A 26,208-nucleotide genomic window follows, 5' to 3' on the forward strand; every position below is an offset into this window, starting at 1 on the left:
AGTTGATAGTGGACTTCCGGAGGTGCAGAGAAGTACACACCCCCATCACCATCAACGGCGCTGCTGTGGAGAGAGTGAGCAGCTTCCGGTTCCTTGGTGTACATCTGGCTGAGGATCTTACGTGGTCAGTACACACAAACAAAACAGTGAAGAAGGCGCAGCAGCGCCTCTTCTTTCTCAGGAGACTGAAAAGATTTGGCATGAGCCCTCGCATCCTCAGGACCTTCTGGTTGTGTTTACTGACCTCGAAACGATTTTATGTGGTACACGGTGCTCGAAAACCAGTTGAATGATTTAGTACGACTTTGCTAAGCTACGGAGCTGCACCGCTTGATGGATTGTCGGAGCATTACGGCTATCGTAGGCAGGAGCCTCGCGGAGTGATAAGTACTGTGCCTCAACATAATATTACTGTATTGTGTGTGTATAACCTCTTTTTAAGTTTTGTGGATATTATATATGGTTATGCTGAGGATATGTCGGCCAATTTCCACTGGAAATGCCTTTTGGTTAAACTGTGAGCAAGGAATTTGCATTTGCACTGTTACATTTTTATAATACTTTAATGCACATAAAAGCTGCTTGTTTAAGTGAAAATACATTGATGTTTTTTGTTTGTTTTTTTTGCACTAATAAAGTTGTGGAGTTGTAAAGTGTTTTGTCTAGTGTCAATTATATCGTCAGTTATATCGTTATCGCAAATTTTCTAATGTATATCGTGATAAATATTTTGGGTCATATCGCCCTGCTCTAGACACCATATTGACCTGAATAAAATCGACAAAATATACAATTATAAGTTCAGATATTGCTGGAGAGTTTGCAAGTTTTATTTGCAGACTTCAAGTTGTTACCATTTGTTTTGAGCCTGTTTATGTCAAAGTTAATCAGCAGTAAAATTGTTTTATGAGGCCGGTTCAGCCTGTAGCAGATTGTAAAGGCTCAGGTAAGACATTCTCCTGCCATGAAATACATTCATAACACCAAACATTTCCCTCTAAATATATCACCTAACTAATTGGGAAACCTCTTAAAAGCCCTGAGAATATGCTTTTTCAACAAGATAAACCTTTAAACAAATAAGGGAGTCCTGACAGATCCATTTAAATGACTGTTGTCAAATTATTATAACTTATATAGGTAAAAACAGGTTTTAGAAAGCTGTCTTGGTGATTAATCTTAATTGTAATTTAAATATACTTATACAAGAAATATATTGTCTAAAGAGGTAGTTTGCAAAAAAAATGCCTACTTCTATATAATGTGTTGTATGTCATAACAGAAATGGCAAAAAAAAGTATTTGTTTTGGTCTGTCTGAGTGAAACTGGGACATTCAGTTAAAGGATTTCCAGAGTTTTCCATGGGGGCCCGGGGCTAGACGGCAGCCGGGTTAAATTTCCAGATGATGTTATTCCACACAGACCTGATGGAAACATGGCAGCACCCTGCCATATAATGGAGGAGGACCAGAAAGACAGAGAGAGGAAGAGAGAGGGAGAATGGGACCAATGCCTAGTTTGACTGATTTAGTCCTACTGCTTCTGAAGAATCTATAAAATATTCTGTGTACACTGGTAGTAAATCCAATCAGCTTGCTATCAAGTAAGATCTGGAAGGAAAAAACAAAAAACAAACCATTCTGGGAGGATATGGTTGGGGTCATCACCGATGATGACTTGGATTTACAGGATTAATGCAAAGTTCTCCAAATTACTGGATGCATTTTGTACAAAAAGATGCACACGTGACATAACAGTTGCTGCACCTTTAAAGCAACAGCTGTTGAAAAAACAAATCTGTCTTTGAGAGGCAAATCTGATGAATATCTCCTGCTCCTATAATGACCTCAACACAGTGTGCACAATTTCCTGACACAATCAGTGTGACAAGTTAAACTGCACTTCAGACAGCACTGACAGCCTGACGGTGTTTCCCCCACTGGAGGCTAGAAGTCAAAAACATTTCATAAATAAGCTGGCCTGGATCTCCACACGACAAACATCCATAAAAGAGTCTGTCTGATGTAATCTTCTTTAAATCCAGTCCTTTAAATCTATCCCAGACTGCAGAACACCAACAGTGTTTCACATCAGTTACCCCCGAAAACAAAGAAACCTCTCGGTTTTGAAGACGCCAAGATATTACATAGCAAATTTATTTAAACTTGACTTAAAAGCCTGAAACAGTTGTATTGTAACCTGCTGTACAGCTGCCAACACATAACCTCACCTGCCTGAAAGTTGCTCTCAATACAGATACAAAATGACTCATTATTAGCTAATAATGACAATCCGCAGCATCTTTCTCACCTTCAGCACTTTTTACAGCCTTGAGTAACTGCAGAGATTCTGTATATCACTGTGAATACTATCAAAACATGGGTGGCCACAGAGAAGTGCTGTGCTACTTTTAATACTAACAGAGTTAAGAGATCACTTCACTGAGCCAGTGGGACAAATGTGAAAACAATATATGTGCGCTGGTTTAATACAATGAACAAAGGTCCTACTGTCAGTATTTATCTTCAACAGTTCAGACCACATTGACTTTACAAAGATTATCCATCTGATTTGGATAGACACACACACACACACACACACACACACACACACACACAGAGAGAGAGAGAGTTTCTGACAAGGCACCAGTGTCTTGAATCATTATCTCAAGTATTTTTCCATCTGTTGTTTGCCAAATTCTTCAGACTGGGCCACACAATCCAGATGTGGTCTAGCCTCAGATATCAGACTTCTGCTCTTTGCTGCTGATTCACTGACAGACCAGGCGCTTTCTGGCAGATTGCGGTCATAGGGACAGAAAATGCACCTGGGTATATAAAAACCACATTTAGTCTATAATCCACAAACAAAGAGAACATCAGTTTGATTTTACAGCAGAAAACTGCTCGTCTGCACAGCAAAATACTATAATATACAGTCATGTGAGAAAATGAGGACACCCTTTGAAAGCCTGTATACTTAAAATATTTTTGGAGATGTGGATATTTAATATCAATTTTAATGATACTGAGGGATCCAAATAATATAACTAAACAATTAAAAAATAAGAAAAGCCTTTCTAAAACCTTATGTGAAATGTAATTTTAAAAGAATGCAATTTCTGGTGAGGAATAAATTAGGACACCCCCACTTATTATCCCACTTAAAATGGTTAAAATCACACACACAGGTGTATCTTGTCAGGTGCACATGATCAGTACATCATTAACCAGGATTTTAAAGGAGCCTTGCCCTATTTAGTTTGGTGTGCTCCTGACTGTTGAAGTGAACGCCATGGTGAGATATAAAGAGCTGTCTGATGCCCTCAGAAAGAAGACTGTGGCTGCTTATGAGTCTGGTAAGGGATTTAAAAAGGTCTCAAAAGAATTCGACATCAGCCATTCCACCACCATCAATTGTTTACAAGTGGAGGACATTCGAAACAACTGCCACCATGCTCAGGTCTGGTCGTCCAAGCAAATTCTCCCCAAGAGCAGATCACAAGATGCTCAAAGAAGTCATCCAAAATCCTAAAATGTCATCATGGGAACTACAGCAGGCTCTGGCTACTGTCGATGTGAAAGTGCATCACCCTACTATCAGAAAAACACAAGTTTGACTTTCATGGGAGGTGTGCAAGGAGGAAACCTTGGCTCTCTAAGAGAAACATTAAGGCCAGACTGAAGTTTGCCAGAGCGAACGTAGACAAAGACCATGACTTCTGGAATAATGTTCTTTGAACAGATGAGTCTAAAATTGAATTATTTGGACACCAGAACAGTAGACATCCATAGTCTTGGAATGGCCAAGTCAAAGCCCTGATCTTAATCCTATTGAGATGCTGTGGGGTGACTTGAAACGGGCTGTACATGCAAGAAAACCCTCAAACATCACACAGCTGAGAGAATTCTGTGTTGAGGAGTGGGGCAAACTTTCTTCTGATTGATGTCAGAGACTGGTAAAAGGCTACAAAAGGCGTCTCGCTGAAGTTATATCAGCCAAAGGGGGCAACACTAGTTATTAGGGGGTAGGGTCTCCTAACCTTTTCCTCCATTAAAATGCACCACTTTGGTGCACGCAACAATAATCTAGTTCACTCAGAGCACAGCAGGAGATTCAATGGAATTAAAAAAGAAATGAAGAAATAGAAATAAATAGTATTTGTGGGAATGTACTTATCCAGCACAAAACACATTTACTGTTGGATTTATGAAATGTGTGCACCAGCCTATTTGTTCTTACCAACTTGTGTATAAATTAATATCTGCATACCCGTTTCCTTCAAGATGAAGTAGAGAAAGTGGTGGAATTGGTTTAAATCACAAGGTTAAAAACTACCTTGTGACTACATTTACGATTTTGTTTTGCTTACATGCAATTATATTTTTTATTTATTTGATTGCAATTCTGTACATATGGTGGCTTATGGTGTTTAGGAAAACAATCAATAATCTAAGAAATAATAAGATATAATAATAAAAATATTTAATATTACTATTAGTAGTACTTTTTAAAAAAAATTATATTGATTGTATATTGTATATTGTACTCATTTTAAAGACTTGTGTTTGAAATTTCCTAACAGAGCCAGGCCATCATTTGTGGTAAATGGCAATCGGACTGGTTCTATAACACTTTTCTACTCTTTTTCTACTTTACTGTGTACTTAAAGCACTTTATATACCACGTCTCATTCACCCACACAACATTCACACTCTGATGAATGCATGGGAAGCAATTCTGAGTTCTGTATCTTGCTTAAGGGCACTTTGGTATTTGCAGACTGAAACAGTGAGATATTTGAACCACAACCACCTGCCTGGCCACAAAAACCCTCTAAATTTGTTTGAGTGTTAGAGTACGAACAAATTCAGGCATGAACATACTAATAAATCCTGATTTGTTCATGCGCTTGATTTACGCACAAATATGTGCGTAGGCACTGTTAATAACTTGTCATTTACTTACTAGCTATAGTTTTTAAAGAAACATGCACTTCTCTTGTTAAACACACAAGCAAAACCAAAAGTTTCACTAGACCATGGTGTTAAACCTTTTCCACAGTCCATATTAGCTTCTCTTCACTGGCCTACTGTTAAATCCTGAACTTAAATTCTGCATGATCAAGCCCTGTCATATATTAACAGTATTAGATTATTCCAAAAAAGCACTTAGCTTCAGACTACAGGTTTACTTGTGGTTCCTAGAGTTTCTAAAAGTAGACTGGGAGGCAGAGCTTTCAGGTATCAGGTCCATTTCCTGTGGAACCAGCTCCCAGTTTGGATTTGAGAGAGACACTATGTATACTTTTAAGATTAGGTTAAAACTTTCTTTTATGATAAAGATTACAGTAAGGGTTAGACCAGATAACCCAAGACCATCTCTTAGTTATGTTGCAATAGATTTTGGTTGCTGGGTGCTTCCAATGATGCACTGAGTATTTCTTCTTCACTCAACAATTTTCTTTCCATGTGTTTAATCATCACTATTGCATTTAGAGGTTTAAACCAGCATTAGTAATGATTAAACTCTGACTCTCTCCCTCGGCTCTCTTTTCTTTCCCCTCATGGCAGATGGATGGCCCTCCCTGAGCCCGGTTCTGCTGGACGTTTCTTCCTGTTAAAAGGTTTCTCCTTTACCATCAGGGAAGCACTTGGTGACAGTGGGATTCTTAGGGTGTTCCCTCTAATATTGTTGGGTCTTTACCCTACAATATAAACCTGAACTTCTCAGCTGGTAGAAGACAATAAGGGTGGAACATTACTTAAAGACAAGAAGAAACCTTATTAAAGGTTAAATGGGGATTCTAGACAGAAATATAATTTGCAACCCAGTGGGTTTGATAGCAATTAACATTTTTTTCTTGCTGTGTAAAAAGCACCTGCTGGGGAAAAACAGTGACTAAAGCTCCAAGCATCACTGAGTAAACCTATAATAAGACCAGATTCAGCTCAGATACATTGGACAGTCACAGCAGGAAAAGAGTGGGTGTAATTAATATTATAGATGGCTCTGCTCCATTTACAGGTGTTTGTGCCAGTATGCAACACACCTAGAAGGAATCCAGCCTTTATAAATGTAATGAGTAACACCTGTGCTGTTTGTCTTTGGAAAGGCTTGCCATTTGTGAGACCAAGAATGAGTAAGTGTGAGTGAGAAGGTTCGGCCTGAAGAGAGATGTTTGCTGTGTGACAATTTCATCTACTTTAAAAAGCACTTCAGTTAAATTATACAGGCAGCTTCATTCTGACAGGGATAACAACCAATATTAAACATGTGGAGCTGGACCAGACAGACAGACAGACAGAGTGTAAATAAATGAGAAACTGACCACAGTAATTGGCCAAAGGTATGCAGGTTAAGGAACATGTGTATTTGTCTATTTAGACCTAATTTTTCATCCATTACATTACTTTTTCTGTCACTTTCTATGTGACCAACCAGGTGGAACACTATAAATGTCTTTAAGAAATGTCTGTCCAAAAACATGCCACTTACTCAATATTTAAATGATTCTTCATGTTTTGCTCTTCCTGAAGTGAACAGCTCTGCTTTTGAGTACAGTTCTTTAGAACACAGGTTAACTGTTAATTCATTCACCTTGACAAGAAGCTGCTGAAGTTTTGCAGGTCACTTGAATCAAGCACCACATTCAGATCGCCGATGGTCTTCTTTGATCTCTCACTGTCCTGCAGGAAATAACACACAATCCATTATTCAGTTATAGCACAATGAGTCACTTTATTTACAGTGACCAGTTTCACCCATCTGTGTTGCTCTGCTTTAAATACTTTGTCAGATTAAGAGAATGTCACGCTGACATGTCATGCATGGCCCTTTGGATTTCACTATTATCCAATTATAAGAACTCACAAAAGCAAAGCAAAACAATACAACAGGAGTGACTGAACTCAAATTTCCTCTTGAATTTTAATCTCTATTATATAATTATTCTTGAGTTAAACTGGTTTCATTTCTCTTACAGATTCAAACAGCTGAGTAAGCATTTACAGTTCAGTGTCTGGACTATATATATTGTATTATATAACTGATATATAATCAGTAAAGTTTCTAAGCTACACTTTCACCATATCTTTTCATCATGGTTAATGTGATCAGGAGCAAAATGTGGGTAATAAACAATGGGCAGATGAGTGGTGACACATAATAGCTTAACAAATTAAGCCTGTTTTTCAGTTCCCTGAATGTGAGAAGCAAAACAAAACTGATCATTTAGCCTTATTAAATTGGGGAAAATATTTTCAGGAAAAGCCAAGGGCCCAGTTGATGCTCTAAAGAAATAGTTCAGAGCATTCACAATCCATAATGTGTATTATTTTTACTCACCTGTTTGTATTTTAACTAAATATACAAGAAAACCTTGCTTTTTATCTAACCTTTGGTAAATTTCTAAATGTTTTACAGAGTTAGGCTAGCCATTTCACCCCACCCCACCAGCCTTCATGCTGAACTTGGCTTCGACTAAACAGCTCTTTCTCTGTGTTAATGAAAAAGGTGTTTTTATATATATATACATATATATATATATATATATATATATATATATATATATATATATATATATATATATATATATATATATATATATATATATATATATATATATATATATATATGGAGATACGCTCATGGTTGGTTTCAATGTGTTACAACAAACAAAACAATTTAAGGTTACTGGAAGTTGTGCTAGTCCACATTAAGGTGCAATAAAAAGGTCAGTAAACATTAAACTACAATTAAGGGTAAGAAGAGATGGTTTCAAATCAACAAAACAAGTACTATTCTCATTAAAACAAGTTAAAACCCTTTGGCTAATTGTAATTTTAATAACATTTTGTGAAAAGCTTTAAATAAAACCATCTGCTTGCTCTAATAGTCAGTGCAGCTAGAATTAAAACCAGAAAACAAACAATTAAAGTCTTTACTGAGTTACTTGTGTCAAAAGGTATGGGTAAAATCTGCATCTTAAATGACTTCACGAAACAGCTTATATACATTATTCCTAAAGCCCAGCTTCACTGGTGGCCAAATGAGCTAAAATTAAAACCAGAAGACTTCTGGACCAACATGAAGCTGGTTTATTGGTCATTATACTGCACAATAAATTAAAAATTACTGTTAACTTTACATTTACACTATTAGCTGATGTTGAATTGTCTTTTTTTTTTTTATGTGACAGTCAAAAACGGGATTCTAACACACCTAGATATGAAGTAGGATATAAAACTTCAGAACTTTTTTGTTACAGATACAAATGTAGCCTGAAAGAGCTCCAAGTGCTGAAAGTTGTCCTCGTGTGTTCGGTTACGTTCACAATTTTGAAAATAAATATACACAGGATTTAGCCATTTTTGCAAGTTACAAATCATTTAGGAGGATACTGTGTTCAGGCACCTGCAGCCTTTTAAAACATGTTAACATTTCCCAAGTAAGCTACTGGTGAATATCATAATCATAGTTTTATTATTGTTACTGAATATCAGACATCATCACAAGAATTGTAAAACAACACCACTCATCAGTGAAACACTAAGGCACATGGCTTTGTCACCCTCTGCTGGCTGGACACAGCACTCCAGAAAGAATTCAGTATGGTTTTTGTCTCTGAGAATGTTTATATACCTTATTTTCTACTTTAGTTAAAGATTGAAACAAATTTCATCTGTCGCAAATTAAAGTGGAGTAAGATTAAGGCAACACCAGTCTTTGTATGATCAAAACCTTAAACAGATTGTGCATAAGACAAGTAGAGATACATGTGAATACTAATAATAATAATAGCCTATAACAATAACAACTAATAATCGATACAGTCCCAAGCTAAAGCCACGATTTTAGTTAATTTTTAAAATAATAAGTTTTATTAAGACTGAGATTTTGAGTATCTGAGCCAACATATCTACAACATGCAGACTCAACTGGACTTAAACACCAAGTCTGGGTCACAGTGACAGCTACATATATGGTTACACAATAATAATAATAATAATAATAATAATAATAATAATAGGTTAAAAAACAGAAAATCAGACACTAGATGGGTTAGAAATATGGACACAAGATAAAATAAGCTGAAAAGTACTTGCAAAAATCAAAGCAAGAGTTCAATGAACAGTTTCAGACCGGAGGAAAACTATAATCCATAAACAAAAACGGAAGGAAATATAACAACTCACCTTGATCTCGGAAAGCTGAAACTCGACCTGGAAGACCAGTTCAGAGCAGTTACCCGACAAAGAGAGCTGCTGAACCAGCTTTCTGCCACCTAACATACACAAATGCAATTATTTTTAGATCTATCATTTCATACCAAAATCCACTAAAGGGACCTTGAAGCCTACAGCGCATTGTGTTCCAAAAGAATGTTGTTCATGTATTATTTACATTCATGGTAGAAGCCTGTCTTTTTTGGCATACAGTCACATATAAGTTTTTGATCAGTGTCAATCATGCAGGCACAAACCAAATGAATATTGTTTAGCTCATCAAAACCTTGCAGATAATGGGAAAAAACAAACAAAAACAAATCAAACAACAAAAAATAAAATAAAAATACATTATATACTAAACTACACAGGGAACAAATGAAAACACTAAATGACATAAATAATTAAGATGCATCAGATTTATATTCTGATGGAATCTTAATCCTCTATTTAATACATAACAGGTCAGATGGCAGTGGAGACTGTGGTTTGAGACCCTGCTCTTACTGTTTTGTAGAGTCTTTGTGGTGCAGCTGTTCAAAGTGATGCCATTAATTTCTGTCTGCAGTTTCACATCCTCCTCCAGCTCCTCCAGCTCCTCTTTGAGTCTGGACATCACCATCTCCTTCCCTCCTTCTTGTCTCTGCCCGCACATGAACACTCTGTGAAGCCAAATAATTTATGATGTAAAGCTGTAGACAGATTTCGCAAAATGCAGAACAAAAATTAAAACTCACAGAGCATTTTCCATTTGTTGGCTGTAGTGGAACGTTATGTCCTTATTGATTTCCTGTTGTTGGTGCTGCAGCGATTCAACTTCAGCTTGAAGACGCTCGATCTCAGACTCAAGCACCTTCACCTCCTCGGTGTTCTCATCACTCATCTTCTCCATCTTGAAGGATAAAAATCAAATGATTTAGTTAAAACAAAGACACGCATATTAGTTTGCCAGCACAACTTTAGAACTTATAAAAAAGTATCAATTTGAAATTTACAGATTAAAACCACAAATCTACAGGAAAAGAAAAGAAAGAAAAAAAATTGTACTTAGAGGAATTATATATTTTCAATCTGAAAAGTTGGATCAACTTCATTATATTACAGACATTGCTAATTTTCATTTAATACCAGTTAATAATCTAATCAACCAATAATTTTATACTAATTATTGGATGCAATAAAGAAATGGTTTTGACTCTAACAGAGAATCACTGTTTTACCACAAACAACCCTACTTTCCTTCTCTTAACTCTCTCGTCATGGGTGCTTGTTCCAGTTTAGGTTAATCTAGCTTTGCAGAGTGAAGTGATAGGAATCCATGACGCTTGGACTAATAGGGTAGCTTTGCATTTGAATTCAAAATTAATCTCTCTTTATTTGACACTGGTGAAACTCCTTATTTTATCCTCTCCCTTTCAATTAACTTTAGTCAGACGAATTTACTGAAACGGTGAAAAGTGAACACAGCACCACTGAAGAGGTGCTTTTTCGAGAGTTTTAAACTATAAACGCACCAGTTAAGAAAAAAGGTGTCAAAGTGGTTACGCTTTCATTAGTTGAACCAGTAAATCCCGGCTAACGAGATACTATAAAAATAACAACAACGTTAACAACAACAGACAAACTTTCGAGCTAACTTTCCACAGCTGTTTCCGTTGTGAAGAAGAAGTGTTTTTAACAATTCACAGTTCTATTTCAGTAGCTGATATAAAAGAGTTCTGCCATTATTAAGTAATGATTATCTGTATTTACCTGTTTGTTTTCCGTTTCTTAGCAGATGGAACCGAGCACTTCGGAAACTCGCGCCCTCTGGATTCTACCACTTTTCTAAAATCCGAGGGGGGAAGAAATTGCCTCCTTGAATAACAGTCACGCCAGCTCTATGGCTCTGTTAAAACAAATACTACTGTTGTATACATGTTTGCATTTTAAAGTAAATATAAGTGTTTTATCATCGCAAATGAGCCACAAAATCATAGCCCACCAGGAATTTGGGTGACTCCTTCACCCCACGTAGAAATAATGGAAATCCGCAGCTGTACCTAGTGTGTATTATTTTTTCTCCTTTATCAATAAAATGGAATATAACAATTATATGTTAATTATCTTTCTTAAGTAAACACTTTTATAATTAAAAAATGTACCGGCATCCCTTAGCAGCGAGTTCGTTTATTTATTCATTTTTAAACCACCGTTGAGTCTACGGAACATTTGGGTGGTTCCCGAGAAAAATGTTACGGACGGATTTATCTGCAGGACCTCAGCTCCGGACAGAAATTGTGGTAACACCAGCTGGATACATGTGAGGTAAACATTTGTAGCTTTTCGGACTTTTTATGTAAAAATGTTCGCGATAACAAATAAGAGTAGTTATAAATCGACTCACTTAGAGATCATATATGTAGTAGATGCTCTGTGATTTATGTTATGCTCTATTTCTGGAGTTCCTCCAGGCTGAAATGGATTTACTGGATCCACTCAGTTGCTTACAGCTAAAACCTGAGGCTCTGCTCTCAGTCCAGTCCTCTTAAGTTTATTCATTTTGGACGCTGCTTTAAAAGGTGTTTCAGCTTTAAAGTTATTATGAAGTCTTTGGTTTGTAATTTCGTTGGATTGTGCTGTATTATACTGAGACGCACAATGTGCAGTGCAATGGAGTGGACACAATATTAGAAACAGTAAAACACAATTCAGAACCGTACAGACGAGCAGATCTCATCTGGCCTGATCTTTCATGCGAGCAGTGAGAGTATCTGTAGATTTATGAGAAGCATTTTGCTTTTCGCTTTTTGTTTGAATATGAATCTATTTTTTGTATGACTTTCCTGCATGTTTTACAAATGGTTATGTATGCAGTATTTATAAATGTGTAAAATATGCGAGGTAGTGATAGTGTACTTACTATGCCTGGTAGATCAGCTGAACATCAATTTACAAAGCTTTTAAAGTGTAGCCACCTTATACTTACAGTCACAGCAATGCGGCGACTGTACGTCGGTGGGTTAAGCCACACGGTCACTGAGAAGGATCTGAAGGATCGATTTGGAAAGTTTGGAGCCGTTGAGGATGTGGAGCTCCGGACCAGGAAAGACCCAGAGGGTGAGGAATCCAGTATACACTGACACACTTTGACAGCCAGAATGGTGACAGTAACGATGTTTAAATTCTGTTTATCTAATTTTATTGAAATCACCTTTCACATTCAGCACTGTCACTATCAGGTACTTGTGCAATTGTTGTACTGGAAGGCATCTGATATTAACGAACCAGCAGCATTCATTTATGTATAACTTTATTTGTTAAAAGTTAAAATCCAAAGAAAACTAAACTCTAAAGCATTTTCTTATTTTACTGTGCATTTCTATTTAAAACAAGAAAACATACTTAAAGTTTGAACTTATTTACATCTAATTTGCATTGAAAAAATCTTTAGCTGTTGTTCTCACACTCCACAAATTATACAACTTTATTTACAAGTGATGCTTAAATACAAGATGTCAGGGCTGCTCTGAACATTAAAAAGATTTTCAATACAACTGTGAAAGTTTAGTTTACTTTTATTTTTTTGGTCAGGGACAATAAAAATTAATCAGAAAAAGCATAATCGAAAATAGATTTATGATCATTATGTTTTGTTCATTATGAATTCTTACATCTTGATAATCTTATTGTTCCTCCTGCAGGTGTTCCCTTTAAAACCTTTGGCTATGTCAACATCAATATTTCAGATGCCGACCTGAAGAAATGTAAGTGACCATAGCTGCCGCTGAAAATCCTCAGATTTAACCCCAAGGTCTAAGTCATTATCAGTGACAACCCCAAACTTCTAACTCTAAACATGTGTTTTAGGATTTAAGGGTTGTCATCCCCACTAAGTAAGTGGGGTTAGGTTAATTGGAGACTCTAAATTGTCCACAGGCGTGAATGCGGGAGTGAATGTGAGTACAAATGGTTGTCTGTGTATATGTGTTAGCCCTGCGACACACTGGCGACCTGTCCAGGGTATACCCTGCCTCTCGCCCTAAGACAGCTGGGATAGGCTCCAGCGCCGTCCGCAACCCTGAAAAGGATAAGCGGAAGCAAATGGATGGATGTTATGCTCCAAGGTGCATAACACAAATACAACACAACAAAAGCAATATATACAAAAACCAGGAATAAGAAGCGTAGTTACAGTATATTTAAGTCTAAATAAGAATTGAGAGAAGCACAGATGACTATTTTGAGGGGAAAAAGTAAATAATTTCTTATGTGTGTCAGTGAGAATTATTTTTTTGTTTGTTTTATATTTACCAAAACCTTGGAGAAAACAAACATATTCTGTGAGCATAGGGTTGGAGTTGTCACCAGTGATGACTTAGACCTCACAGGGTTAACTAACTTATGTAACTAATATTCATTCACACTGTTAGTGGGACGCCTCATCCGCCAAACTGAAGGAACCCTTCATCTAAACATGTAGTTAACACTTTCAGTGAGAATTATGTTTGTGTTGTTTGCACCATTGAGTAAATTTTCTACAGTCTGCTTTCTAAACTAACATTAAAAAAAAACTGTTGCATTATGAGATTGGTGTGTTTCCTCTGCAGGCCTGACAGTGCTAAACAAGTCTAAATGGAAAGGGGGAACTCTGCAGATTGAAATAGCAAAAGAGAGTTTCCTGCACAGGTACAACCACGTCGATCGCGCTATGTAAATCTAACACTGACAGAAAAGTGGAAATTATTATTGAATTATTAGGGGGGTGATTTTTTTTTTAACTCAGACTTTAATATCAAGGCTCACAACTGTTGATTGTCTGGTTTGAAAATTCTGGATTTTACCGTATGTTCACCAATCTTAAAAATTTGATCTCTGTACCTGTAGAAAATTATTCCTATCTATTAGCTTGAGAGCTAAAAGCTCTGTATTGACTGTGTCATAGGCTGGCTCAGGAGCGGCAGGAGTCAGTAGAGCAGCATCTCCAACAGCCTGCAGCTGAGGACAAGAGACAGAAGCTTCTGGACTCACTGAGTAAAGCTGGTGTGGACAACTTCACCATGAAGGCTGCGGTTCCGGGGACCGAAATCCCAGGACACAAGGTCTAGTCATACTCTTTCCCTCAAGACATGATTATAACGAATGCACTTGCTCTCTTGTGGGGTCATGTAGTCACAATGTGGAAACCAATTCTTTTAAAAATTGAATCCCCTTAACATAAATTATTACATTTTAGTTTTAAGGGTTTAAGGTTGGTGTTGACTGTCCTCTGGTTTCAGGACTGGGTGGTCAGTAAATTTGGACGGGTCCTCCCCATCTTGCAGCTCAGAAGTCAGAAAGGCAGCAAATCTCGAAACCTGAAGTACGACCCATCGAAATACAGCCACAATATTCGCAAACTGGACCGAAACACCATCCCTGATGAGGCCACACCTGTGACCCAGCTCACCTGGGAGGTCCAGGGTGGGGATGACGAAATCAGTAAGAAGAGGCGGGGAGAGTTCCCCCCATGTGAGCCATGGAGACCCAAGAAGAGTCGGACAGACAATGTTTCTGGCAGAACCAGGTATCCATGTGACCTTTTCAGACTATTCAAGTAAACCAGGTTTGATTTGGTTAATCCACAAGGTCTCAGTTGGTTTCTGTCTCCGAGGGCCTCTGGGATTTTAGATTTTCCTTCCTCGATCCACTTTGCCTCCTGGACATTTTCTGTAATTTCTGGGATGCCCAGGTGTTAGCTTTGGAATTATGAGGGATATCTACTGGTACAAGTGATTCTGACATATTTATTTCTGGAGTTAAGATAACTTTTTTTTTTAATGACTAAAACCTCTAATGGATTTATTGTGTTCTTCAAGCCACCTGGTTTCTGAACTTGTTAGAAGTCCACACTTGTTCCTGACATTCCATATTTCCATTTTTGTTTAATTCTCAAAGGTTCCTATCAGATTTCCTGATGTTCCTAGAGCTTTGCAAGCTTTCAATAATCCGTTCTGATTCATGGTTTCTGGGTTTTTGGAATACCAGTTTCTGAATATTTAGTGTCCCTTCCTTTTGTTGATTTACCTTAGATTTGAACACCCTGTCAACTCTGTCAATCGCACTGAGGGTCATCAGCTCACCAACGGATTTGAAAAACAAAACAACCACAGACTGGCACAGAAGAAGTGGACACACTTTACTGACAACGATGCCGACTCAGAAGAGGAAATCCGCAGGCTGGTGGCAGCTCAGCAGACCTCCCATGTTACACCACAGCAGCAGGAGGTGGAGGAGGATAATCTGGAAGTGGTTGGATATGACTTCTTAGCAAAATCTGCATGCATAGGTAACAGATGTGTTTGAAACAGGCAGTTTGCGCATTTTAAAAATTCAAATTTGTCATTGTTTATGTTTACAATTCTACCTAAGTGATGAGTTTAACTTTATGGCTGCTTATTCATTTTACTTTCAAATGCACATGTAGGTTCACGTGTGCAAAAATGCAATAACAAAGACTTCTCACACAGGATTCTGTTGTACTGAAGTAACCATGAAAGCCACAGGTTTCATTTTGTATGATTTTATTTGTACTTTGACGAGCAGAAAAGATGCCAAATTCTTAAACAGATTACATCAAGTAACCTGATTTTTATTTGTGGATTTTTGTGCCACATTGACTGCTAATTCTATGTAGTGCGTGTGTGGATGCAGATTTCTAGGGAAGAGTGCGGTATTAGCTTTATTCAAACCATGATATCAGGGATGTTCTTTCATTGAGTGACGCTGATCAGTACCAAATTATGTCAAAAGTCACTACAGTAAAAATAATAGAATTAAATATAAGTGAATCATTGTCATTTTCTCCATCCCAGAAAAAAAATTGATCTTTGGAATAGCAGGTTTTCCTCTTTGTGATTCCAGGTGATCAAGACAAGGATGACTACGACTCTGCTGACACAGATGAACTCTTTGCATCGAGGAAACCTCCTCCTGCTAAATGTCAGGAGAAACATACTCCCCCAACAGCAGAGCACCTCTCAGGAAACAACACAGACAAGAAGAGAAAAACAAAGAAGAAGAGAAAAGCTGGAGAGCAAGAGGAAGAGGACGGATCAACAGATGATGAAGAACACCTTACTTCTAGAAAACCGTCCTGCGTGCAGCAAAAGAGGGATTCTAGTGAACAGAAGCTAAATAAGAAAACTCGTGACCTCCCTGTCGTAAGGCCGTCCTCATCAGAATCAGATAGGGATGAGGAAGATGAGGGTGATGAAGTAGACTCGGTAGATTCATGTTCAGACTCTGATTATGAAGCCATGTTTTCTAATATCACCCATCTGGAGATCTCCCTGGCTGACCTGCAGAGGCTAGCTGAGGCGGCCCAGCAGAACTCAAAGACTGTAGCTCCCAGCTTCCTCGGAGCTGGACTAGAACAAGAAACGCTTTTCCCGTCTTTTCCTGCAGAGCAACCTGCTCCAAAGAAAGGCTCCACGCCTGAAGAGATCCTCGCCATGATAATGGAGGACGACAGCAGCGAGGATGAACAGAAGAAGAAAAAGAGGAAAAGACAAGCTGTCACGTCAGCACCACTGCCTGCCTTCCAGGGCACAAAAGCATTGAATGAGGTATCGGAAGACGAGGAGGAGGACGATGGAAGAGGAAGAGAGGTTAAAAAACAGAAGATGAACGCTGATTCTACACAACTGGTTCACAAAGAAACAGACAGCAAAACCATCACAAGCGTAAGAGACCAGAATCATGCAGAAACTAAGATTTCAGACAGCAGTGAGCAAGAAGAGGATGACGATGAAGAAGAAGAAGAAGAAGATGAGAGTGATGATGGTGATGATGATGATGAAGAAGATGAGAGTGATGATGGTGATGATGAAGATGAAGAAGATGAGAGTGATGATGGTGATGATGAAGATGAGAGTGATGAGGAGGAGGAGGAAAAAGGAAAGATTATAAAAGACATGGTTCCTCCTGATGTTTTAAAAAAGGTTACAACTAAAGTTTGTGTAAACACAGAAAAGGCTGAGACTGAGTCTTCGTCTAGCAGTGAAGAAGAGGAGGAGGAAGTGAAGCAGGGGAGGGTGAACTCCAGTCAGATTGTTGTAAATGTTAAATCTGCAGGCAAGGCTTCACCTTCATCCTGCAGCTCATCTGGAAAGGATAAGAATGAGCCGCAGGTCATTTCTGCTAAAGGGGGTGTGAAAGCAGCTTTGAACAGGGAAACCTCCACCAGTGAGGAAGAGGAGGAGGAAGAGCTGGCACTCCCCCGGATGGCATTAGGAGTTGAGGAGGAAGAGGAGCGGCAGAGACAGGCCAACATGAGGAGGCTGGCTGCTGTACAGCAACGACAGAAAGAGGCCGAAGAACATAAAAAACTCATCCAGGGAGCACTAGCCAACCTGGTGAGAGCGCAGCGTGTTTATAAGATTGTTATTGTAATAAACTGATTAGTTTGGAATTATTTTAACCTAGTTAATAAAATCAAAGCAGTACTTGAGGTTTGGAAGGGTTTTTGATTGATGTTTCTTTGGAAAACAAACAAACAAACAAACTAATCTGTAGGACAGAACACAGAATTATAATTTTTCATTATTATTGTAAAATTTCATGGTTTGATTGATTGTTTGTTTTTAAATATATATTTTTTTCTGATATTAAGAACCTAAAAACATGTCAAGTATATCTACATATTCCTCACTACCTTTAAAAGCAGGCAGAAAAGTTTCAATAAAACTTTAGTCCTCTTTGTGTGCTGAAGGCTTCAGATTTTCTTATGACACAATTCGTATTATTTATTAATAATAATTACTGATAATGATAAAACGCTGTTTCTTCATTAGGATGCTCCCGTGGCAGGAGCAGGGAAACACATCGTATTTGGCTCTGACGATGAAGAAGATGATGGTAATGACGATGGAGATCAGCAGAGGATGGACTCAGAGGTCTTAGCATCAAGGAAGACACTCTTCCAGGACGGCCAATCAGAGGATGAGGCCACTGGTGATGAAGCCACAGCAAATAAAAGTGTCAAAGTAAAAGCAGAGGTGAGTGAGTGCTGAGCTAAGGTCTCTGAACTGGAATATAAGAATTTAAAGCTGCATTCATCCACCTTTATTTCACCAAAGATGGTTATTATCAGTAGACATCTTAACTGATCGTGATAATGTGGCTCTAAACGGGCTGTTTTTTAACTTTGCATTTGTGTGTTTCAGATGCGTCTGAAGTCATCGGGCCCTCAGCTGTTTGGCGGCAGTGACGATGAAGATGAGGAGGATGGCAGCAGGTTTGACATCAAGCCTCAGTTTGAGGGTCAAGCAGGACAGAAGGTGAGAAAAGAAGTTCCACACTGTTGCACAGAGGTGGTCATAATGTTTTAGCTCAACCGTGGACTTGTGCAAACTCGAAACTTCGCACTAAATATTGGTTTGTTGTTTTTTGCTCAGCTGATGGCGCTGCAGTCTCGCTTCGGGACAGATGACCGTTTCCGGATGGACTCTCGCTTTCTGGAGGAGGATGAAGAGGTTAAAGAGGAGGACGCAGGTGAGACTGTGGATGCAGGTACAGTAGCTGGTAAATGCAGGAAAGTAGATCAAGATGGAGAAACCCCGTGTTTTTTTTTTTATGTGCTCCGGACCAGGTTATTTACAGCATAACACAACTACCATTAATTTCTTCCTATAACATATTATGGACCTTGGTGTGCTTTTATTTTCTGAAGCTACATAAATCCTTTTGAAATATGGAAAATATCATCAGTCTATTAAAGCATCACCAGCTGGCCTGAAATTACACAGATGTTATAGATAAAATATTTTTTATTAACAAAACAGTCAAGCTAATTTTCTGTTTGAAAGCAGAAAGGTTTTACCAGTTTAGTTGTGCTGTAACACAACCTCTTTATGTTGTACGTCATGCACACTTCTTTATCTTCGATTCTAAGAATTATTTGTCACGTGTTTGTGATTCAGAGACAAAGAAAACCCTGGTGGAAGATGATGAGGATTTGGAGGAAGAGAAGAAGAAGACCCTGTCTATTCTGCAGAGTGTTCTTGGCCAACAACACTGCAGCAGCAAGACTGCTGGCAAAGCCAAGAAGTTCAAGTGAGCTTCACACAGCTTCTGAACTGGAACAAGTCATATTCACTGTGGAGAAAATAAAGAAACTTAAAGCTGTGTGACTGTGTGTTTGCAGAGATGTGTCAGCGCTTCATTACGACCCCAGCAAGGAAGAACATGCTGCATTTGAGACCAAGAAAGAGGAAGTCAAGAAGGAGAGGTACAAGCTCAGAAACATGAATTTCCACCTATTTTTCTTAAGTTCTCTAAATAAACTATATTAACACTGTGTTAAGCTTAATGGATAGTTCTAGGATTTTGTAGTTTGTTGTTTTAGACAAATCCAGTAGAAACTTCTGCACCAGCGGTCCCCAACCCCCAGGCCACGGACCAGTACCGGGCTGCGAGAGTTGATGCTCGGGTGTGAAATTTATGATTTTCAGGGTTTCTATCAGCTTTTATCTTTACTTTTTTAAATAGTTTTTATCATTAACTCCGTCTTTTCCCATGTGTTATGAATAAATCTTCTTTTTTCTGGGTACCGGTACTGGTTTTATTTTGTTGTGTTTATCCACTACACCTATTGTCGGATGTAAACCGGTCTGTGGCACAAAAAAGGTTGGGGACCGCTGTTCTACACTCTTTCTATGGTATTTGTTTCCACTAAACACTTCAAAACTAGATCAGAAAAAGTAGTAAGAGATGGAAATTTCTTTTTGCGGGAAGATGTTTCTGACAAACACTGTTCAGTCAAACAAGTAGTACATTTGTTTGGATATTATTTTCCGCAGTGGATTTAATACAAGCCCTGCGACACACTGGCGACCTGTCCAGGGTGTACTCCGCCTCTCGCCCTAAGACAGCTGAGATATGCTCCAGCGCCCCTGCCAAAGCAGATGGATTTAATACGTCAGATAATCATTATTATTGTAGGTGCCAGACTTTGACAAGAAACTACCTAAGTAAAAATAATATATAACAGTGAGTGACTTTACTACTTGTAAGTCAGCTCAGCACAGACCCAGACAGACTACATTTAGGGAATATCAGGGTTTTATTTTTCTGGGCTCACACACTGTAAACAACACAATGGCTGTGTGCTTCTTAAAAAGAACTCGGGCATGCTCAAGTGTCACTCAGCCTTCCCTCCTCTGCCTGAATCACTCTGCCCATCCTCTCCACCTGCAGCTGAGCAGAAACATCACCCTACTGCAACACAATCATAACTATGGTTCTGTGTGTCATCATTGTACTGGTTTTACTGTTAAACCTGAATTCTAACAATGTTTGTAATGTTGTTGTTTTTTTGCGGTACTCAATATTTATGTCAATAAATGGTTTAATATGGTTTTTGCAAAGTTACAATAATAAAATAAAGTTTTTAGCATTCACATGTGCAGGAAACCAGAAAATTCAACCTGTGATCTGTTGTCTTCACAGCAAAGCTGCCAGGAAGAAGAAACGTGAGGAAGCTCAAAAGCTTCCTGAGGTTTCTAAAGAGATTTATTACGACGTGTCAGGTGACCTGAAGACCGTGTTTGGTCAGAGCAAGGATGAGACGGATCAACAAGAAGAGAAGATGAACTGGGACCAGAAGGAGGAAGAAGAAGAGCGTAAAGAGAAGGAGGAAGAGTCAGCCCCGCTGCTCTCTGTTCCCAGTGTGGAAAAAGAGGATTTGTGTGGATTTAAATTTTCCTTCTTTGGAGATGACACAGAGACAGGAAGTAAAGAGACAGGTAGGTAGAGCCTGAACTGATCTTAATCTTCCAAATACATGAATGCTGTTGTTTTTGGGTTTGTTTGTTTGTTTTTAATCTTTTCATTTTTCTCTAAACAGCCGACTACAAGGTAGAGGCCATTCAAGCTCCAAAGGTGTCATGGCATCAAGACCCACGTTTCCATGACAGCAGCTCAGAGGAGGAAGAGGATGAGCAGGAGGAAGATGAGGAGCAAGGCAACACCACAGCTAAAACTACAGAGTACGAAAAACAATCTGTGTTTGATTAGGAACTATTTATGAGAAAGATGAGAGCATTGTTGCCAGTTATTTTTGGTTCATTAACACAGCTGCTTTCACACACCTGACCAATCAAAGCATGAAGTGGATATGACTGTGAGATTGTTATGAAAGGAGACAGGAGATTGAAGGTGTGTTGAATCGATACAAAGAAAATACAGTATGATCTGAGCTTTTGTGTGTTTTTGTTGCGTTTTTACAGAGTGGTGATGCCGTCACACACTGAGTTCTTCTTCTTTTACCCTGATGATGACAGACTGACAGGTAGGATGGTGATTCCAAAGGAAATAAAGGAAAATTATCTTATTAGCTGTCTGTGAGAGTCAACATGTGTGTGGGTACATTTTTTTGCAAACTCAGAGGTGACAGAACTTATTAAACTGGTATCCAGCAGCTGGTTAGATCTGCAGTCATGTCAGTGGAGATTTCCAAATTTTTGTTGTTGCTTTTTTTTTTTTTTTTAAATTGATAAAGGTTCTGATGTGTGATCTGAACACTATTTTCTCCTTTAGATGGTCCCAAGTCGTTCTGGCGTGTGTCTGAGTTGGAGGAGCAGAGGGAGCAGTGGGAGGAGAGGAGGAGTGCACTCAGACAGGTACAGAGTTTGTATGAACACTGCTAAAACCGGTCAAGAAGTTAAACCTTGTTAGATGCTAAATCTTCGGTTTTAAGAATTTTTTTAAATTTTTTTTTTAATGAGAAACATAGCTCCACAATTTGCTTTCACAGTGAGTGTGGTATACATTGCATATCATAACTTTATTACACTGCCAGACTGTTTTTGTAACACTAGGTTTTTTTTAGTTTTTCTGAAAAAAATCCAGTAAAATCTCTCATCTAGACCAAAAAAGGCACATATCTACACTCCCCTTAAAACCACTGCTGCTAATACTGGTAATTGAGTACCTTAAGGTGCCAATCAGTGAGGCAGTGTTAGAGAGAGTTGTGACTTATACACCTCTTACCCACCTTCTGGATGTTATTTGGTTTACTAACTGTCAACTAAGTATAAATCATATGGTACACATTGCAACTTCTTTGTGTTTTGGCTCAGACAATAAAAGTAAACAAGACACAGGTTGTGGTGCTAAGGTCACCCTTCTACCCTGTACAGACATGTGATGCCACGGAGCTTAGAGGCCTTACAGCCTGTTCACCGGGAACATCTTGTGCAAACAAGCCTTTATTCCTTGACTTCATACCTGGCAGTATTACTTGCTTAGGCCTCTGTGTCAGCAGACCTGATCTCTCTAAATAAAACTTAAGCTTCCTGTTTGTCCATTCATCCATTTTCTTTAGTGCTTATCCAGCTCAGGCATGCAGGGGTGCTGGAGCCTGTCCCAGCTGTCATAGCTTGAGAGAATGAATGCTGGACAGGTTACCAGGCACTGACAGGTGGTCTACTTAATGATCTTGAAACCCAGCTACAGCGGCAGTGAGAAACGTCTGCAGTGGCAAGGCATCAGCCCAGAAACCCATAAGAGCAGCGAACCCAGCTGTCGTCCTAACCGCATGATCTCACAAAGTTCTAGCCCGTGATGGATGAAAGTAATCAAGAAGACAGAATTGGAGCAGAAAGATGTGTTTTAAAGTTTTGAAGAGACAGATTGTGGAGAAATTTTTCTCTATGACGAGTAACTTAGATAAAAATATTAGAGCTTTAAAAAAAATACTGTTTATGAGTTCAACATTTTCTTTGAAGTTGTTCGTGGGAGCATTTATGAGCACTGTCAGACAGTTCCATTACCAACCACAACTCTTTGTCTTCATGCAAGTCAAATCTGTAGGTGCATAAAAATGTCTTTGCCAAGTCTGATAATTATGTAGGAGTGAAGACGTAAAGTGGCTCAAGTTATTCAGTAAACATGTTTCGGCTTTCCCGTCTGTGTTCACAGGAGTACCGCAAGAAGCACAAGGATGCTCGGAGGAAGCTGACGTCCTCCCTGAAGAGCTGAGGATTGTGGGCAATGAAGTCTTTGTGTTTCAGCACTCACTGCCCTGAATTCGTGCCTGACAGAATTCATGCCTGACCGATCATTTCTCCTTTCTTGGTGCCAATTTTTTGGCTCGGACTGATTGTAGCAGTCAGCAGGATGGAGAGCAGATGGCTGCCAAAGACAGTGAACTCATCTGAATGTTTAATATCGTCCAGAGTTTCAGATTAAATGTTTATTTTAGTGGATATTAATATTTTTGATGAGATATTTTGTAGTAAGTTTGTTTATTGTTTTTTGTAAACAGCAGGTGTTACCTGCTGTGAAAACATGAGTTCATATAAGCAGCAGCTCCCACTTATGGAGGACCAAACCTGCTATAAAAGTGGACAAATAAATAAATATGCTTCTTCAAATTAAAATAAGAATAAATGAAAATGAAAGGTATAACTTAACTAAACATTTTCTTTTCCATTGTTTCTGGTTTCAGGCATATTATCTTATCATTATCATTTTTTTTTTAAATCTCACCATTTTTACCCCTCCGCCTGTAAATGGCTGATAGGATATTGTTGTCACCCTGCTGGGCGGGCAGCATGAACACTCAAGTTTGTCAGTGCGATAACTCATAAATGAGGCGATGTAGGAGCTTCAAATTGATACCATAGTGCAGCTACTAAAACTCTCCCCTGAGTTTGAATCTTGTTGACCTCAAGCTAAAGGTCAGAGGTCAAGCTACCTGAAAATATTGTAAATTCCATAACTCAAGAAGGAAGACACCTAGGATTTTCAAATTGATATCGTAGGTGTATCTACTAAACTCACACAAGTTCAAATTCCAGTGACCTTGGCCTCAAGGTCAGAGGTTAAGTCCTCTGAAAATCTTTTGAATGTGCTAACTTCAGGATGTAGGATTTTGAAATTGATGTCTACTAGGAGGCTGAGGGGTAGCACTGGCGGTCGTTTTCTCTTCCGGGTTTGGTCTTCCGCACTTCTGAGATGAGCCACTTTGAATGAGAATATTGAAGCTCCTGTCGCCACTTTGGACCTGTTACCTCATGAAGGTCACTATGAGGAGAGGTTTCAGTCTCCCTTTGTGTTTTGTAAAATAATTTGAATGCTTTCAGTTTATGGGAAAAAGTTTATTAGATACACGTAACTCAAACCAGTCCAGTCTAACGAAGAGTCAATTTAGGATAAGATGAGCTTTATTCTCACTGTGAGCACAAACATAAAATATAATTGGAAAAAGCATATCTGTTGTATATAGACCAATGTTGCTGTAGTTAACTAAAAGCTAAATAAGAAAAAAAAAACTAGACTTTTGAAAAATAATTCAAAGTAACTGAAACCATTTTGTGAACTTGGAAAAATAAAATAAAATTAACAGTCCTAATGAGAGCAGCTTTAACAATGCTGAGAGTTATTATAACCAATTACGTTATAATAACTTATTTGGTTAACTTTGACTTTCAGGTCCGAATTAAAATGTTCCAATATTTTATTTTTATTAATTTCAATTAAATTGTATTCATACAGTGCCAAATCACAACAACAGTTGCCTCAAGGCACTTTGTATTGTAAGGTAGACCCTACAATAATACAGCAAAGAAAACCGCAAAAATCATATGACGCCCTATGAGCCAGCGCGTTGGCGGCAGTGTGAAGGAAAAACTCCCCTTTAACAGGAAAAAACCTCCAGCAGAACCAGGCTCAGGGATGGGCGGCCATCTGCTGCAATTGCATGGGGTGAGAGAAGGAAGACAGGATAAAAGACATGCTGTGAATAATAACTAACTAAATGCAGAAAGGTCTATAAACACATTGTGCATGGACGGTGACTGAAGGAGCAATACTCAATGCATCATGGGAAATCCCCCAGCAGCCTACACCTACTGCATGTCTGACTACCTGAAGAACTAATAACAGCCTCACCTGTGCTTTGTGTATTTTGTTCATCAGCAAATATCAGATTTCTAAAATACTAACTTAAGAATATTGACAAGGTAAACATTGTTCTTGCAGAGCACTAGTATGGTATTACAGTAGTAGTAATACAGCTAAACAAAAACAAAACTGAGGTAATAGTCTTTGGCGCCAAAGAAAAACGATTACAGGTCACCAGAGAACTTCAATCTATACATCTAAAAACCACAAACCAGGCGAGAAATTTGGGTGTAGTGATGGATGCAGACCTAAACTTAGAAAAACACATTAAGACAATAACAAAGTCAGCTTACTATCACCTCAAGAATATTTCAAAGATCTGATGTCTCAACAGGACCTGGAAAAACTAGTCCATGCATTCATCTTTAGTAGGCTTGATTACTGTAACAGCATCTTTACAGGTCTACCTAAAAAATCAGTCAGACAACTACAGCTCATTCAGAACTCTGCTGCTCGAGTCCTCACTAAGACCAAAAAAGTGGACCACATCAGTCCAGCTCTGAGGTCCTTACACTGGCTGCCTGTCCGTCAGAGGATAGACTTTAAAGTTCTGATGCTGGCCTATAAAGCTCTGAATGGTTTAGGACCAAAATACATCAGTGACCTCCTGACCCAGTATGAACCTTCCAGATCCCTCAGGTCATCTGGATCTGGTCTTTTATCAGTTCCTAGAGTCAGAACCAGACACGGAGAAGCTGCATTCAGCTTTTATGCTCCATATACCTCGAACAAACTCCCAGAAAGCCTCAGATCAGCTGAAACACTCAGTTTATTTAAATCCAGGTTGAAGACTCACCTATTCTCAGCTGCATTTGAATAAAGCACCAAATCCACACTTTTAAGCTTAAATTTCAAAACTAACATTTTAACTACTGATTTTATCTATTGTTCTGATTTTATCCGTTTTGATTTTATATGCTGTTTTGTTTGTTTGTTAATTAGTTTGTTTGTTTGCTTGTTTTAATCAATTTTAAATCATGCTTTTTATTTGTTTTTGTTTCTAATGTCTCTGTAAAGCACTTTGAATCACCTTATTGTTGAATTGTGCTATACA

At 38.5% G+C, this 26,208-nt stretch overlaps 2 protein-coding genes across 5 annotated transcripts in view; one reads left to right on the top strand and one right to left on the bottom strand.

The window, feature by feature from the left end:
- cenpp (centromere protein P) overlaps positions 1 to 11,129 on the bottom strand; it is a 111,177-nt gene extending 100,048 nt beyond the window's left edge. Inside the window, exons 1-5 of one of the 3 annotated variants that reach the window (XM_076884210.1) lie at positions 10,980 to 11,129; positions 9,965 to 10,119; positions 9,735 to 9,889; positions 9,198 to 9,286; positions 6,601 to 6,689 (exon numbers count right to left, since the gene is read on the bottom strand). In XM_076884210.1, the coding sequence (XP_076740325.1) occupies positions 6,601 to 6,689; positions 9,198 to 9,286; positions 9,735 to 9,889; positions 9,965 to 10,119 (488 nt within the window). In that variant the 5' untranslated portion in view covers positions 10,980 to 11,129. The other 2 variants (XM_076884212.1, XM_076884211.1) reach the window with 2 other exon arrangements.
- Positions 11,130 to 11,431: 302 nt separating this feature from the next.
- On the top strand, positions 11,432 to 26,176 carry nol8 (nucleolar protein 8). 2 transcript variants are annotated; one of them, XM_076884208.1, is made up of 18 exons: positions 11,432 to 11,534; positions 12,198 to 12,326; positions 12,911 to 12,973; positions 13,817 to 13,895; positions 14,152 to 14,308; positions 14,486 to 14,772; positions 15,278 to 15,534; positions 16,110 to 17,602; positions 18,041 to 18,244; positions 18,413 to 18,526; positions 18,644 to 18,740; positions 19,169 to 19,301; positions 19,393 to 19,476; positions 20,697 to 20,992; positions 21,094 to 21,235; positions 21,476 to 21,537; positions 21,786 to 21,868; positions 23,169 to 26,176. In XM_076884208.1, exons 2-18 carry the CDS (start codon positions 12,206 to 12,208, stop codon positions 23,226 to 23,228), a joined length of 3,732 nt encoding a protein of 1,243 aa, XP_076740323.1. In that variant the 5' UTR covers positions 11,432 to 11,534; positions 12,198 to 12,205; the 3' UTR covers positions 23,229 to 26,176. The 2 variants fall into 2 exon arrangements, with proteins under 2 accessions (XP_076740323.1, XP_076740324.1); XM_076884209.1 differs by lacking the exons at positions 11,432 to 11,534; positions 12,198 to 12,326; positions 13,817 to 13,895 and having other exon boundaries at positions 12,914 to 12,973; positions 23,169 to 24,056.
- The last annotated feature ends 32 nt before the right edge of the window (positions 26,177 to 26,208 follow it).

The sequence above is a fragment of the Maylandia zebra genome, linkage group LG5, assembly GCF_041146795.1.
Source record: "Maylandia zebra isolate NMK-2024a linkage group LG5, Mzebra_GT3a, whole genome shotgun sequence".
NCBI lineage: Eukaryota > Metazoa > Chordata > Actinopteri > Cichliformes > Cichlidae > Maylandia > Maylandia zebra.